The 13,728-nt window shown below is 47.0% G+C and overlaps 1 protein-coding gene and 1 pseudogene across 6 annotated transcripts in view; one reads left to right on the top strand and one right to left on the bottom strand.

Annotated features, from left to right (window-relative positions):
- The window catches only part of LOC136319535 (eukaryotic peptide chain release factor subunit 1-like), a 36,573-nt pseudogene extending 32,462 nt beyond the window's left edge, over positions 1 to 4,111 (bottom strand).
- Positions 4,112 to 10,635: 6,524 nt separating this feature from the next.
- SIK3 (SIK family kinase 3) overlaps positions 10,636 to 13,728 on the top strand; it is a 238,369-nt gene continuing 235,276 nt past the window's right edge. For all 6 annotated transcript variants that reach the window (XM_066245405.1, XM_066245380.1, XM_066245415.1 and 3 more), the window contains exon 1: positions 10,636 to 10,933. In XM_066245405.1, the coding sequence (XP_066101502.1) occupies positions 10,661 to 10,933 (273 nt within the window). In that variant the 5' untranslated portion in view covers positions 10,636 to 10,660. The remainder of the gene's footprint in view (positions 10,934 to 13,728) is intronic.

The raw sequence follows: 13,728 nt of genomic DNA, 5'->3' as shown, positions 1-13,728 counted from the left end.
AACTCACTCTCTGTCTCTGTGAAAAAAAACAAAACAAACAAACAGATTATTGCATAAAATGAAGACATTAGTGTAAATATAATTAGTACTTTTTTACATATATGATTTTGAATTTGTTTTAGAAGAAAATACACCAGGATTGATTGTTTTTCTTTCTACTGAGCTTCTATAAGTTCTGTAGACAGTCTGGGAATGCACACATTTCTTAAGCAAACTGTTACACAGAAATGATATAAATATTTTAGCATTTTTTTTTTTTTAGAAAGTCAGGGAGGGAGAGAAAGACAGAAAACACTTGAGTTGCTCCTGTAAGTGCCCTGAGCTGAACGGGCAACCGCTGCACTCCAGGATGACGCTCCAACCAACTGAGCTACTGGCCAGGGCTTAATATTTCATTTTGTTTTAAAGGAAGAGAGAGGAAGGAAGGGGTGGGGAGGAAGGGAGGCATTTGTTGTTCCACTTTTTAGTTGCTTTCCATGTGTGCCCTAAGCAGTGATCGAACCTGCAACCTTGTTTTGGGCTGATGATCTTTTTTAAAAAATTTATTTATTTTTAGAGAAAGGGGAGAGAGAAAGAGAAAGTGGGGGGGAGAAGCAGGAAGCATCAACTCATAGTAGTTGCTTCCTGTATGTGCCTTGACTGGGTAAGCCTAGGGTTTTGAACTAGTAACCTCAGCATTCCAGGTCGACACTTTATCCACTGTGCCACCACAGGTCAGGCCCTGGACAATGATCTTAACTGGCCAGAGTTTACTATTTTTTCTTACATATCTACTTTAAATAAATTTTAGGGAAAAAACCTCAGTGGTATCCTTTTATTATTATTATTTATTTATTTATTTTTATTTTTTTTAGCAGACCACAAACATTGGTATATACTAAAGTTTGGAAAGATAACTGATTTTGGATATTGAAAGCCCTGGATTTGTTTCTCAAATTTACCACTTTACTGTGAGCCAATCATCAGATAGATCCACTAACTTGACCATATGTAAAGTGGAAATAATAAGTACTTTATAAAAGTTGTGAGGGTAAGAATTTTTTCATTGGACACGTAGAGTTGCATCATGAAAATGCCCGGCCCTGGCTGGTTGGCTCAGCGGTAGAGCGTCGGCCTGGCGTGCGGGGGACCCGGGTTCGATTCCTGGCCAGGGCACATAGGAGAAGCGCCCATTTGTTTCTCCACCTCCCCCCTCCTTCCTCTCTGTCTCTCTCTTCCCCTCCCGCAGCCAAGGCTCCATTGGAGCAAAGATGGCCCGGGCGCTGGGGATGGCTCCTTGGCCTCTGCCCCAGGCGCTAGAGTGGCTCTGGTCTGGGCAGAGCGACCCCCCCCCAGGGGCAGAGCATCGCCCCCTGGTGGGCAGAGCTCCGCCCCTGGTGGGCGTGCCGGGTGGATCCCCGTCAGGCGCATGCGGGAGTCTGTCTGACTGTCTCTCCCCGTTTCCAGCTTCAGAAAAATACAAAAAAAAAAAAGAAAAGAAAATGCCCAACTTCCAAAGATTGAACAAACGTGTTTAGTAAATCAAACCAAAACTACCATTTTCTCTCTTTAACTCTGAAGTTAATCTAATGTCACAGCCCTATTGAGAATAGAATGACTCTATTCTCATTCCTTATCTTCTGAAAGTGATTTTGAAAGCGGCATGCTATTGTCGACATGCCTTTGGAATTTAGAAGGAGGAAATGAAAGCTTCGGTAGGCACTATGTACTAGACCAGGGGTCCCCAAACTACGGCCCGCGGGCCACATGCGGCCCCCTGAGGCCATTTATCCGGCCCCCACCGCACTTCTGGAAGGGGCACCACTTTCACTGGTGGTCAGTGAGAGGAGCACATTGACCATCTCATTAGCCAAAAGCAGGCCCATAGTTCCCATTGAAATACTGGTCAGTTTGTTTATTTAAATTTACTTGTTCTTTATTTTAAATATTGTATTTGTTCCCGTTTTGGTTTTTTACTTTAAAATAAGATATGTGCAGTGTGCATAGGGATTTGTTCATAGTTTTTTTTATAGTCCGGCCCTCCAACGGTCTGAGGGACAGTGAACTGGTCCCCTGTGTAAAAAGTTTGGGGACCCCTGTACTAGACCGTAATCTAGGTCCCTCTACAGATTTTCAGTTTATTTTTCTCATGGCCCCATGAGGTAGCAGAGATTTTCTAGAAAAGAAAACTGAAACTTGGAGAGAAGCTTTTAAATGGAAAAGTCTACACCTGACCAGGCGGTGGCACAGTGGAACGTCGGACTGGGATGCAGAGGACCCAGGTTCGAGACCCCGAGGTCGCCAGCTTGAGTGTGGGCTCATCTGGTTTGAGCAAAGCTCACCAGCTTGGACCCAAGGTTGCTAGCTCAAGCAAGGGGTTACTTGGTCTGTTGTAGCCCCACGGTCAAGGCACATATGAGAAAGCAATCAACGAACAACTAAGGTGTCGCAACAAAAAACTAATGATTGATGCTTCTCATCTCTCTCCGTTGCTGTCTGTCTGTCCCTGTCTATCCCTCTTTCTGACTCACTGTGTCTGTAAAAAATAAATAAATAAATAAAATTTAAAAAAAAAAAGGATTTTCTTTAAATGCCACAATAATGGCGATCACTGAAGATACCCAGGGCAGCGCATAACCAGTTATAGACTGTTACCTAAAGCCTAAACGACCGTGATAATTTTAGCTCGCTGTACTTTTTATTCGGTCACAAGGAAATCCAGGTTCCTGGAGCCACGCTCCATTTGAACTCTAGCTTTCTGGCTCCTGATGTGGGTTTGTGGTTTTCAACTGACTGAACTTTAAAATAGAAAGGACTAGAAGGTCTTAGTGGAATGGAAAAAGGAGTATGTAGAGCTACATCATGTAGTCACCAATTTTGACCAGCAGGTGCCTCTGCAGACAAAGGAAGAAGATTCCTTTTGGCTCCAAGTTAGAAGATGTGTTTTCTAAATAGTTGGGGAAAATTGTGGCGGAAATGAAGCAAACAATTTTTCAACAAACAACTATTATAGGTCAGTTACCTACACAAATCAATCCCGATAGCATCAAGTTTTCTTAGTGAACAGCTGGAAAAGCTGGAAAGCTACCTTTCTGTAGGTTTTGAACCAGGGAAATGAAGAACTTCCATTTGAGGTTGACCTTTTTAGTGTGCCTTTATTTTTATTTTTATTTTATTTTTATTTTTCTGAAGCTGGAAACGGGGAGAGACAGTCAGACAGACTCCCGCATGCGCCTGACTGGGATCCACCCGGAACGCCCATCAGGGGGCGAAGCTCTGCCTACCAGGGGGCGATGCTCTGCCCCTCCGGGTAGTCACTCTGTTGCGACCAGAGCCACCCCAGCGCCTGGGGCAGAGGCCAAGGAGCCATCCCCAGCGCCCGGGCCATCTTTGCTCCAGTGGAGCCTCGGCTGCGGGAGGGGAAGAGAGAGATAGAGAGGAAGGAGAGGGGGAGGGGTGGAGAAGCAGATGGGCGCCTCTCCTGTGTGCCCTGGCCGGGAATTGAACCCGGGACCCTCGCACGCCAGGCTGACGCTCCACCACCGAGCCAACCGGCCTTTATTTTTTATGAAGAGTTATAGAGTCTAGAATTTTACATACACTTGTATATTCGAGGGAAAGAAAAGCTTCCAAATATACCAGAATTAATATTTGTTGAGTATCAGGCTTTTTATTTAGAAGAAAAAGGCAGAGTATAAGAAAAAAAATTTTATTAGTGTAAATCAGGGGTCCCCAAACTTTTTACACAGGGGGCCAGTTCACTGTCCCTCAGACCGTTGGAGGGCCGGACTATAAAAAAAACTATGAACAAATAAATCCCTATGCACACTGCACATATCTTATTTTAAAGTAAAAAAACCAAAACGGGAACAAATACAATTTTTAAAATAAAGAACAAGTAAATTTAAATCAACAAACTGACCAGTATTTCAATGGGAACTATGGGCCTGCTTTTGGCTAATGAGATGGTCAATGTCCAGTTCCATGTTTGTCACTGCTAGCCGTAACAAGTGATATGACACGCTTCCACAGCTGTGACACGTGCGTCCGGCGTCACCGGAAGTAGTACTGTACCTGTGCGACGCTGCGCTTTGCGGCGCTGCCACATACGGTACTCCAGGAGCATCTGCATCCTGTGCTCCTTTCACTGACCACCAATGAAAGAGGTGTCGCTTCCGTAAGTGCAGCGGGGGCGGATAAATGGCCTCAGGGGGCCGCATGCGGCCTGCGGGCCCAGGCCGTAGTTTGGGGACCCCTGGAAATATTAGGGAGTTGGTCACAGGGTAACTAAGTATACCTCATCTTAAGAGCATATACTTTTGTGAACAAAGTTTCCCTGGATGAATTTTTCTTTTTCTCTACTAAATGTATTTTCCCATTGACTTTCCATATAAAATCAAAGGTGTATTTGCTTGAGAAAAACAGTGATCCCAAATGATAATATAGTCACATCTAAGAATGCAGAAAACTTTTACTTTTATTTATTCATTTTAGAGGAGAGAGAAAGAGATTGAGACACACACACACACACACACACAGAGAGAGAAGGGGGGGAGGAGCAGGAAGCTTCAACTCCCATATGTGCCTTGACCGTGCAAGCCCAGGGTTTTGAACCGGCAACCTCAGCATTCCAGATCAACGCTTTATCCACTGCGCCACCACAGGTCAGGCTAGAAGACTTTTAAGAAAAACATATTTAAATATGTTTTGGATGATTTAAAGTGTAATGATATTCTAGAACATATGCAAAGCAGTAAGGGTAACTTTTATATTTTGTGTAATAGCTTGAATGGTTTCGTTAAAAACAAATGTGTGGGCAAGCTGGAAAGAAATTCTTTGACTGAACACTTATTTAGCCCCCTCCTCAGAATACTTTATAGCAGAAGACTATGTATTTACTTTGACTGCTCAGACTCATTTCTTGTTAGCCAGGGGAAGCTTTTGGATATGACTAGGTTGGTCTGGGAAAGGAAGAGGAAAAGCAACAGTCACACAGCTGAGGGGGTCATGCAGAATGCAGCCCTAACAAAGAGAAGACACAAACTCAGCTCACCTGGAGAACCAGGGCACGTTGAGTGATCAGACAATGTGTGCATCCAACAGTGTCCTGATTCCTATGTGATGGCAGAACTTACCAGTGGCTCCTAACTTCCTTGTTTGGGAATGAGTGTCATGTAAACATTCTATAATGTTGCTTTTGAGCATAAAGAATTTATCTGTAGCAACTGAATGCTCCTCTAATGTTAAGCTTTTTTTCCAAGCAGTAATGCGTTGGGTGAATGTAAAGCGAGGGGTTGGACTTTCTTCAGGGTCCTGAGAATCTTCAGGCTCTGAGAATCTGTGGAGCTATATTACACGGCCACAGGTTTCTTTCAGTTTGCTGGTAGACTGCCCTGCAGGTGGGCTGTGCAGGGCAGGCCTTTAAAATTATACAAGAGTTAATGTATTACCTCCCACTACTTATATCACGTTCTGGTCAGACCACAGGTCCTCAGAGGTTTTGTATTACTTTTAGAAGTTTCCATCAAGAGTGCCTTATTTCATGGCCCTGGCCGGTTTGCTCAGTGGTGGAGCGTTGGCCTGGCATGCAGGAGTCCCAGGTTTGATTCCCAGGCAGGGCACACAGGAGAAGCGCTCGTCTGCTTCTCCACCCCTCTCTCTCTCTTTCCTCTCTGTCTCTCTCTTCCCCTCCTGCATCCAAGGTTCCATTGGAGCAAAGTTGGCCTGAGTGCTGAGAATGGCTCCATGGCCTCTGCCTCAGGCACTAGAATGGCTCTGGTTGGGACAGAACAATGACCCAGATGGGCAGAGCATCGCCCCCTGGTGGGCGTGCCGGGTGGATCCCGGTTGGGCGCATGCAGGAGTCTGTCTGACTGCCTCCCCACTTTCAACTTCAGAAAAATACAAAAAAAAAAAAAAAAAAAGAGTGCCTTATTTTGTCCTTTTAAAATTCTAGAAACAAGACACAATGACATTACCGTACATAGGAAAATGTCTCATTTCTCATCTTTGGATTTATCTTTTGCTTTTTTGGAAAGGGTTAGTTGGTTATGGAGGCATCATTAGGAGCTGGGTGGTGGCTAGCTCTCTGCGTGCACTGTGGACTGCTGCAGCTCTGAGAATTCAGCCCTTACATCCCATTTCTGAGTCTGTGGCAGGGTGGGAATGCACCTGCCTCCTGTTTTCTCAGGCCAGCAAAAGGCAGCGAGTCTCTTTGTGGCGCTATTTATAAGGGAAGCCATCACAGGTACTTCAATCAGTTTTGTAGTCTGTTGCTCTTTATATATGTGCTTAGGTCTGCTCTGTCCTGCTCTCAAGAACTGTCCAAGTCCTCTTCCCTCGTCCACAGTGAGCTCAGTCACCTTGTGCTTCTGGAGAAACAACTCTTCCTATTAGCTTCTACTTTGACAGGGTTTATAATCCCATGGGGGTAGATCTCAGGCTCCAGAGGTGAGTAAACTGCCTGGGTTTGTTTGCATCTTAGCTCTATCACTTTCTAGCGCTATGGCTGTGGCCAATTATCTTAATCCCTCTGTGCCTCCTTTGCCATATCTGGAAAATGGGGATAATATGATCCCTCCACAGGGTTGTTGAGCACTGAATTAATTTCTGTCAACTGCTTAGATTAGCATAAAGCCTGGCAAATTGTTATTTTTGACTTTAAGTTCTCTAATTGTGAGTCCTTGGTATTCAAAACATCCTTATTAAAGACATATATATCTAAATTGTTTTTCCTTTTCCTCCGTAGGTCTTTGTTAATCAATAACCTCCCCAATTTTCTATATTCTTCTTGCCAAAGAGAACTCTTCAGGGAGATCTCCAGTAAGTCCTTGTCAGAGCCTCAAAAGGATACACCATCTACAGGCCTCAATCCATAGAGGCAAGGATTTTAGATGACATAACATACAGCCTACACATTCTGGACATTACTGGGGATGAGAGTGATGTGCCTCTTTTCTGTGGAGGTTAGACCAGTGCTCTCTCCAGAAGCTTCCGTGTTTCTGACACCCTCCAGAGAACAGCAGCAGTCCCCATGCCTGGTGTTCCAATGATGTCCATGAGCAGAGGAGAGGCTATAAAGTTAATATGAGAATGGTTTCAGTGCTGCTCCTGCCCCCAGAGTAAAAGATGTTTTTCCTTGCCTTATCAGCCAGCTAAAGTTTCGGTTGAGATCCCCATACCTCTCCCCTCCCTTCCTCTCTCTTCTTAGGGAGGTGGTAATACTGGGACCTTGGGCTCAAAACCAAAGTTAATGTACAATCCCTGCTAAAGACAAGTGAGTGGGGTCAGGACATGGTAAGAGAAATTGGCTACAGAAGCCCAGGTCTACAGTACTTAATTTTTATCCTTATTTGCTAGTAAAGGAGCCAGTTAGTGTTAATTGTGTTGGCAATTTGAAACAGCCACCAGGGAATTAATTCAAGACAATTGCAGAGTGACCTCTCTGTCCCATTCTAGCCCCGGTGTCCCAGTAAAGCCCGAGCTCTACATCAATCAGGCGTCCCTGATTCAACTTCCCCGCACAGTGGGACACTCCTGCTTAACAGCAGGGCTGGAAGCCTTTTCGAGACTACTCTTGAGGCAGCTATGAGGATTCTACTTATTGGTACTGAGACCAGTTGCCACCAGAGGAAAGACATGACCGACAAACAAGTTAGTTGCAAGAATCACACAGGCAATTTATTACTCACAAATTCTTTTGGCGTGCCTGGGTAATGCTTAAGGGGGCCCCGTCAGTGCGCTCCTCTTGACTGTCCTTGGTCAGAGTGGCGTGGAGACAGACAGTCCACGTTCAACGTTGGAGTCTGGGCAACTACCGCAGCAGGGGGACCCCTTAGCTTTAGTACCTTTTCTGGCCTATGCCTTCTAACAGGTGTCAATCTACAGGATTATCACCTCAAACCACCTTCTTGGGAGTTCCTGGCAGGGAGCTCTTTTTATGTTAATCTACTGAAATGTCACATCAAGCCACTTTTAAGGTGTTCCTAGGGAAGCTTCTTGTTTATGTTAACCTACAGAGTTATGACAACAAGCCACTTCTTATATATATATAACTTTACACACACACTAACTGGGCCCTGTGCAAAAGGCAGAGTATGTTTATCATATCTGTACACATTATATTAATTCCTATCCAGACGGCATAACTTTATTTACTTTCCTTAATTGCTTTTAATATTATATCCTAATTATTTCTATATATCTTCCATATTTTTCTATATTTCTAATATTTAATTACTATAACATTATATTACTGCAATACACAGCCATTACTCACAGTTAGATGGGGAATCAGAGCGCTTGTAAGTATATTTTGGTCAGAGAGAGTAAACATGCACTCTCCTTCTCACACATTTACAGTGCCCTGGATGTCAGTTTTTAATATGGTACATGCAGTGATCTGTGACCCAGTTCTGCCATTGACAGAGACAAGTGTGAATGGGTTGGGACTGGACTGAAGGAATACATTTCAACAGAAATGTTCAAAATCTTCCCTCCTTTGCCATCTTGTTATTATTGATGGCCCGATTGCCTACTCCTCTCCATCCCCACCTAAAGCAGTTAAGTTAATTTACTTAATAAAGGGTGTGGGGGGGACTTGAGGGCTAGTGAGGAGCTCTGGGGTTGTGTGAAATGCCAGATAAAAGAGGAGGGAAGGAAAAGATAAATTTCATAATCTTCAGTGTCCTTGAACAGACACTAGTAAGGATGGAATTTTTTTATTTTTATTTTTTTGTATTTTTCTGAAGCTGGAAACCGGGAGGCAGTCAGACAGACTCGCGCATGCGCCCGACCGGGATCCACCCGGCATGCCCACCAGGGGGCAATGCTCTGCCCATCCGGGGCATTGCTCTGTCGTGACCAGAGCCACTCTAGCGCCTGGGACAGAGGCCAAGGAGCCATCCCCAGCGCCCGGGCCATCTTTTGCTCCAATGGAGCCTTGGTTGCGGGAGGGGAAGAGAGAGACAGAGAGGAAGGAAAGGGGGAAGGGTGGAGAAGCAGATGGACGCCTCTCCTGTGTGCCCTGGCCGGGAATTGAACCTGGGACTTCCGCACGCCAGGCCGATGCTCTACCACTGAGCCAACTGGCCAGGGCCAGGATGGAATTTTTATTTTATTATTTATTTTGGCCTGACCAGGCGGTGGAGCAGTGGATGGAGCGTCAGACTGGGATGCGGAGGACGCAGGTTCGAGACCCCGAGGTCGCCAGTTTGAACGCGGGGTCATCTGGTTTGATCAAAGCTCACCAGCTTAAACCCAAGGTTGCTGGCTCGAGCAAGGGGTTACTCGGTCTGCTGAAGGCCCACGGTCAAGGCACATATGAGAAAGCAATCAATGAACAACTAAGGCAGGGGTCAGGAACCTATGGCTTGTGAGCCAGATGTGGCTCTTTTGATGGCTGCATCTGGCTCGCAGACAAATCTTTAATAAAAAAATAATAATGTTAAAAATATAAAACATTCTTATGTATTACAATCCATTAATTTCCTACTGCTCATGTTCATGGTTGTGGGTGGCTGGAGCCCATCACAGCTGTCCTCTGGGACAACACCAAATTTTTATTGGATAATGCATAACGTACACGGGTTGTTATAGGCTCTCACGGAATTACATTTTAAAATATGTGGCGTTCATGGCTCTTTCAGCCAAAAAGTTTTCTGACCCCTGAACTAAGGTGTCACAACGAAAGGCTGATGATTGATGCTTCTCATCTCTCTCCATTCCTGTCTGTCTGTCCCTATCTATCCCTCTCTCTGACAATCTCTCTCTCTAAAAATATAAAATTAAAATTTTTTTATTATTATTTATTTTGCCTAACAGACCGTTCTCCTTTAACTGGGATGTGGCTCACAGGACAATGTGCACCACTGCTTCATCAGGGTTATACAAGAGACAGAAATAGGACAGTCATGTAGCTATAGAATTGTTCAGAGACCAGGTGGGAGGAAGGAAAATGACGTGCCTTCTCCAGCCCTCACCCACCCAATAACTGGAATGCGTATTTAGTCTGGTTTCCCCGCCTGCGTACACGCAAATCTTGGTTTCCGTATTCCCCTATATTTGGTGAGGATTTGATTGGTTGTACCCTGTGAGTTGGCTTTTGCAAGAGGAAGGATTTTACTGAAGAATTCCCTTGCCTTGCCACCAACTTGGTTACAGTTGCTTTAATACTGTAGCTATTCCTGCCTGGGGGCCTCAAGGGCTAAAGTGGGACAAGGCTGGTATTTTTGGTGATGAGGCAATATTTTGTTTTACGGGAAGCTGGGTGATTGCTGAAACTGGTATAGCGGTCACAGTAAGGGTCACTTGAGCGATTCCAGGTACACGGGCTAGGGTCGGCTTACAGCTCCCCAGACTCCAGAGCGCCGCAGCAGTCTGGACCTGGCTGCACCTTTGCGGTGCCTAGTCTCATCCCCGGAGGGGGGCACTCGGGAGCCAGCGTCAGAGGAACCAGGCCCACGCAGGAAGGTCGAGCTCCCGGGTGAGGTCACGGTTGCTATGGCTTCGGGCAGTGACGCGCGTCAGCACGTGACGAGCGGTTGCCATGGCGCCGGGCCCTGGCGGCGCGGATGCTCCGCCCCCGGGGTGACGTCTGAGAGCCCCCCTCCTCCTCCTCCCGCCCCCCGCCCCCTCCCCCCGCCGGCTCCCCGCGGCCCCGGAGGTTTCACTGCACAACAAGATGGCGGCGGCGGCGGCAAGCGGAGCTGGCGGGGCGGCCGGGGCCGGGGCTGGAGTAGCCGGGCCGGCGGGCCGCCTGCTGCCTCCGCCCGCGCCGGGACCCTCGGCGTCCCCCGCTGCTGTGCCCCCGGCGGCGGGCTCGCCGCGTCCCCCCGCCCCGGCCTCCCGCGGGCCGATGCCCGCCCGCATCGGCTACTACGAGATCGACCGCACCATCGGCAAGGGCAACTTCGCTGTGGTCAAGCGGGCCACGCACCTCGTCACCAAGGCCAAGGTAGTGGCTGGGGGGACAGGGCGGCTGCGTGGCGGCGCGACCTCGGGCCGCCGTCCCACCGTGGCCGGGGCAGGAAGGACCCGTGGCGCCGAGGTGCGGGTCGGCGCCGCGAGCGGAGCCCAGGCTGGCGGAGAGCAGCGAGGACCGGGGTGGCGGGCCGGGGCTGTCGGGGTGGCGGGGAGAGCGCGGGGAGGCGGGGGCCGCCGCGGACCCGGAGAGGGAAACTCCGCGGCCGAGCGGGCGCCGAAATGCGGAGGGGCTTCCCAGCGCTTTGCGGAGTAGGAGAAGGGATGGTTGGAAGGAGGTTTGGAACTCGGACCCAACCATGAGACTGAACTGAGAAGACTCTGGAACCAGCAATTAGGAAATCCTGCGGGAACGAGGGCAGGCGCATAGGAAACGTGGACTAGGAGGATGGGGGAAGACGGGGGTATACTGGCAAGTGGGGGCTTCTGAGGGCAACAAGGACGGCTGGGTACGTTTCAGGCGTGTGTGGTGGGTACAGGGTACCGGGAGGTCGGAGGGAGCTGGTACCTTAGTAGAGATGCCAATCAACATTTCATCGTCTAATACGACAGTTGGTGGGAATGGAAGCCTGAGGACAGAATCATTGGAGGAGGAGATGAAGGAAATGGGGAAGTACGGGGGAAAGTTACTTTGCTTTTCGGCAAGAATAGGCTCGAGAAACAGAGTTGGGGGGCAGCTTTATGGTGACAGTAAGGTTATCACGGGTTAAACGCTTTGGGAGAGCTGGATTGCGTGGTTAGAGCTAGTTGTTGGAGGGTCTGGAATTGTGGGTTTTGTAGAACCCAGGTTGGGCTCTCAGTGGTGAGGAAAGTGCTGGTGACTGAGGAAGGTTGAGGAGCCCGACACTGCAGGATTACACTCATGGGGCCCTTGGTTCTCAAGGGGTTTGTGGAGCTGTAGTAGTGAAATTGGCCAAGGTCAATTAGGAAGCCATGTATGTATACATAGACATTTTTACATTTTGAAGAAATGTGGGTAGCACTTACTTGTAGCCTCTGTTGGGAGAACTGGAATCTAAGACATCAGGCAGAATCTTTTGGTTTCACTTGGACCCACAAAGCCCATTTGTACTCCACATTTTTTCTTTGTTCAATCTCTCACTTGAATGAACACTTTCGATGTAGCCATGTAGTATTTAAAACTGCAGTTTCCCTCAACCCTACTAATGAAAAACCCTTATAACAGCAATTGCCGCTTCCTACAGAAGCCACATCAGTTCCCCTCACCTCCTCAGCCTGGCCTATGGTTGTCATCACCTACCTTGTTTCTGCTTGCATGGCAATGCTTGTTTTCAGAAGCCAGCGACTTATCTAGGCCTTTTCTCCTGCTCACTTATAGGCCGAAGTTCTTTTTAACCCTCGTTTCTGTCAAACACTACAAGGGGCCCTTGTAGTGTGGCAGGGTGGGTGCCTGCAGAAAATTGATTGGTCAGTTTCACTTCCTCTGGGGAGGGGGGGCTCTCCAGCCTTTCTGTCAGTTTTTATCAGAGGGCCCCAAGTCTGCAGGCCTGAGCTGCAGGCCATAACAAGGTCCAAGGTTCCCCATGTTACACTGTTACCGTCCAATCCTGACCGGAGGGGGGGGGGGGGAGTAGACTGAGCCAAGGCTCTAGTGCATCTCCACCCCCCATGCCTCCCCACCCCTCCACCAACCGGGTTTCCAGTTCTGTTTACTGGAACTTATGTTTACAAACAACAATTAGTTGTAGGAGCTTTGTTCCTTGTTTTGGTATTTCCTTTTTTGCCCCCTCCTTTTGTGAGTAATACATTGCACTCTTGTGATTATTTTGCTCTGATCTTTGGGGGATAGACTCCATGAACTTAATTGGTCACTTGGTTTATGGTATCTATTAAGACTTAAAGAATTTAATATCTTCCAGCCCTTGGATACACTAAAATATTGATTAAATATTTTTGTGACAGGGTTGAATGCTTTTGGAAATGTAATTGCAAACAGTTGATTCTTGGCCTTATATGTAAAAGAGACATTTCTGTCTTCAGTAGTCAGCAAAGCTAGTAGCTAATTACGACTGGTCTGCCCACTTTCTAATTTTCCTCTGTGTGTGTGTGTGTGTGTGTGTGTGTGTGTTTTCTCTGAGGCCTTGGTATCCTTTAGGACTGCAGTATTTTAAGCATGGGCTTGTTTATAAAGGGGTGTCACTGTTTATGTTGGTTTTGACTTTGATCATTTGTGTGGAGTTAATGTAATTCCTATATATGGAAATATTCAGAATCTTGAATGAGACTGAAATGGCTTGGACAATGAATTCAATGAATTGCATGTGTGATGGGACCACACCAGCACTAATTTGTATTTCTGTAGCATTGTGCAATTTCCTAGTTACAGTTACAAGTGCCCTATCTTTTGCTGCTTAAATTACTCCGAGCACATGAGTGAAGCTTAATTCACAAGGAGTGGTCATGTGCTCTGGGTGCAGGATAAGCATATTTTGGCCTGCCCCATTCTTAATTTTGAATCCACTCTGGGAGGGTTTCTTAAATGCTGACAGCTTAGATGTGCCTAACAGCTGTTGACATACAGTATGATGTTCTATTAAGGCTATGGCTTGGTTATATAATGGTGAGGAGGGTGCCTGGGTTACCAGCAGTGCTGGAGCTGCTGTTTCAGTTACCCAGGTAGATAGATTTTTTCCTCCTGTGCACTGCAGCATTTACCTGATTCCTGCAGTCAGGTCACTTGGAACCAAAAAGAACTATGTTTTCCCCATCTCTTTCCAGAATGTATTATGTTTTCATTTCATCTTCTAG

This window comes from Saccopteryx bilineata, chromosome 1, assembly GCF_036850765.1.
Source record: "Saccopteryx bilineata isolate mSacBil1 chromosome 1, mSacBil1_pri_phased_curated, whole genome shotgun sequence".
Classification (NCBI taxonomy): domain Eukaryota; kingdom Metazoa; phylum Chordata; class Mammalia; order Chiroptera; family Emballonuridae; genus Saccopteryx; species Saccopteryx bilineata.
This window is presented reverse-complemented; position numbering and strand designations above follow the sequence as displayed.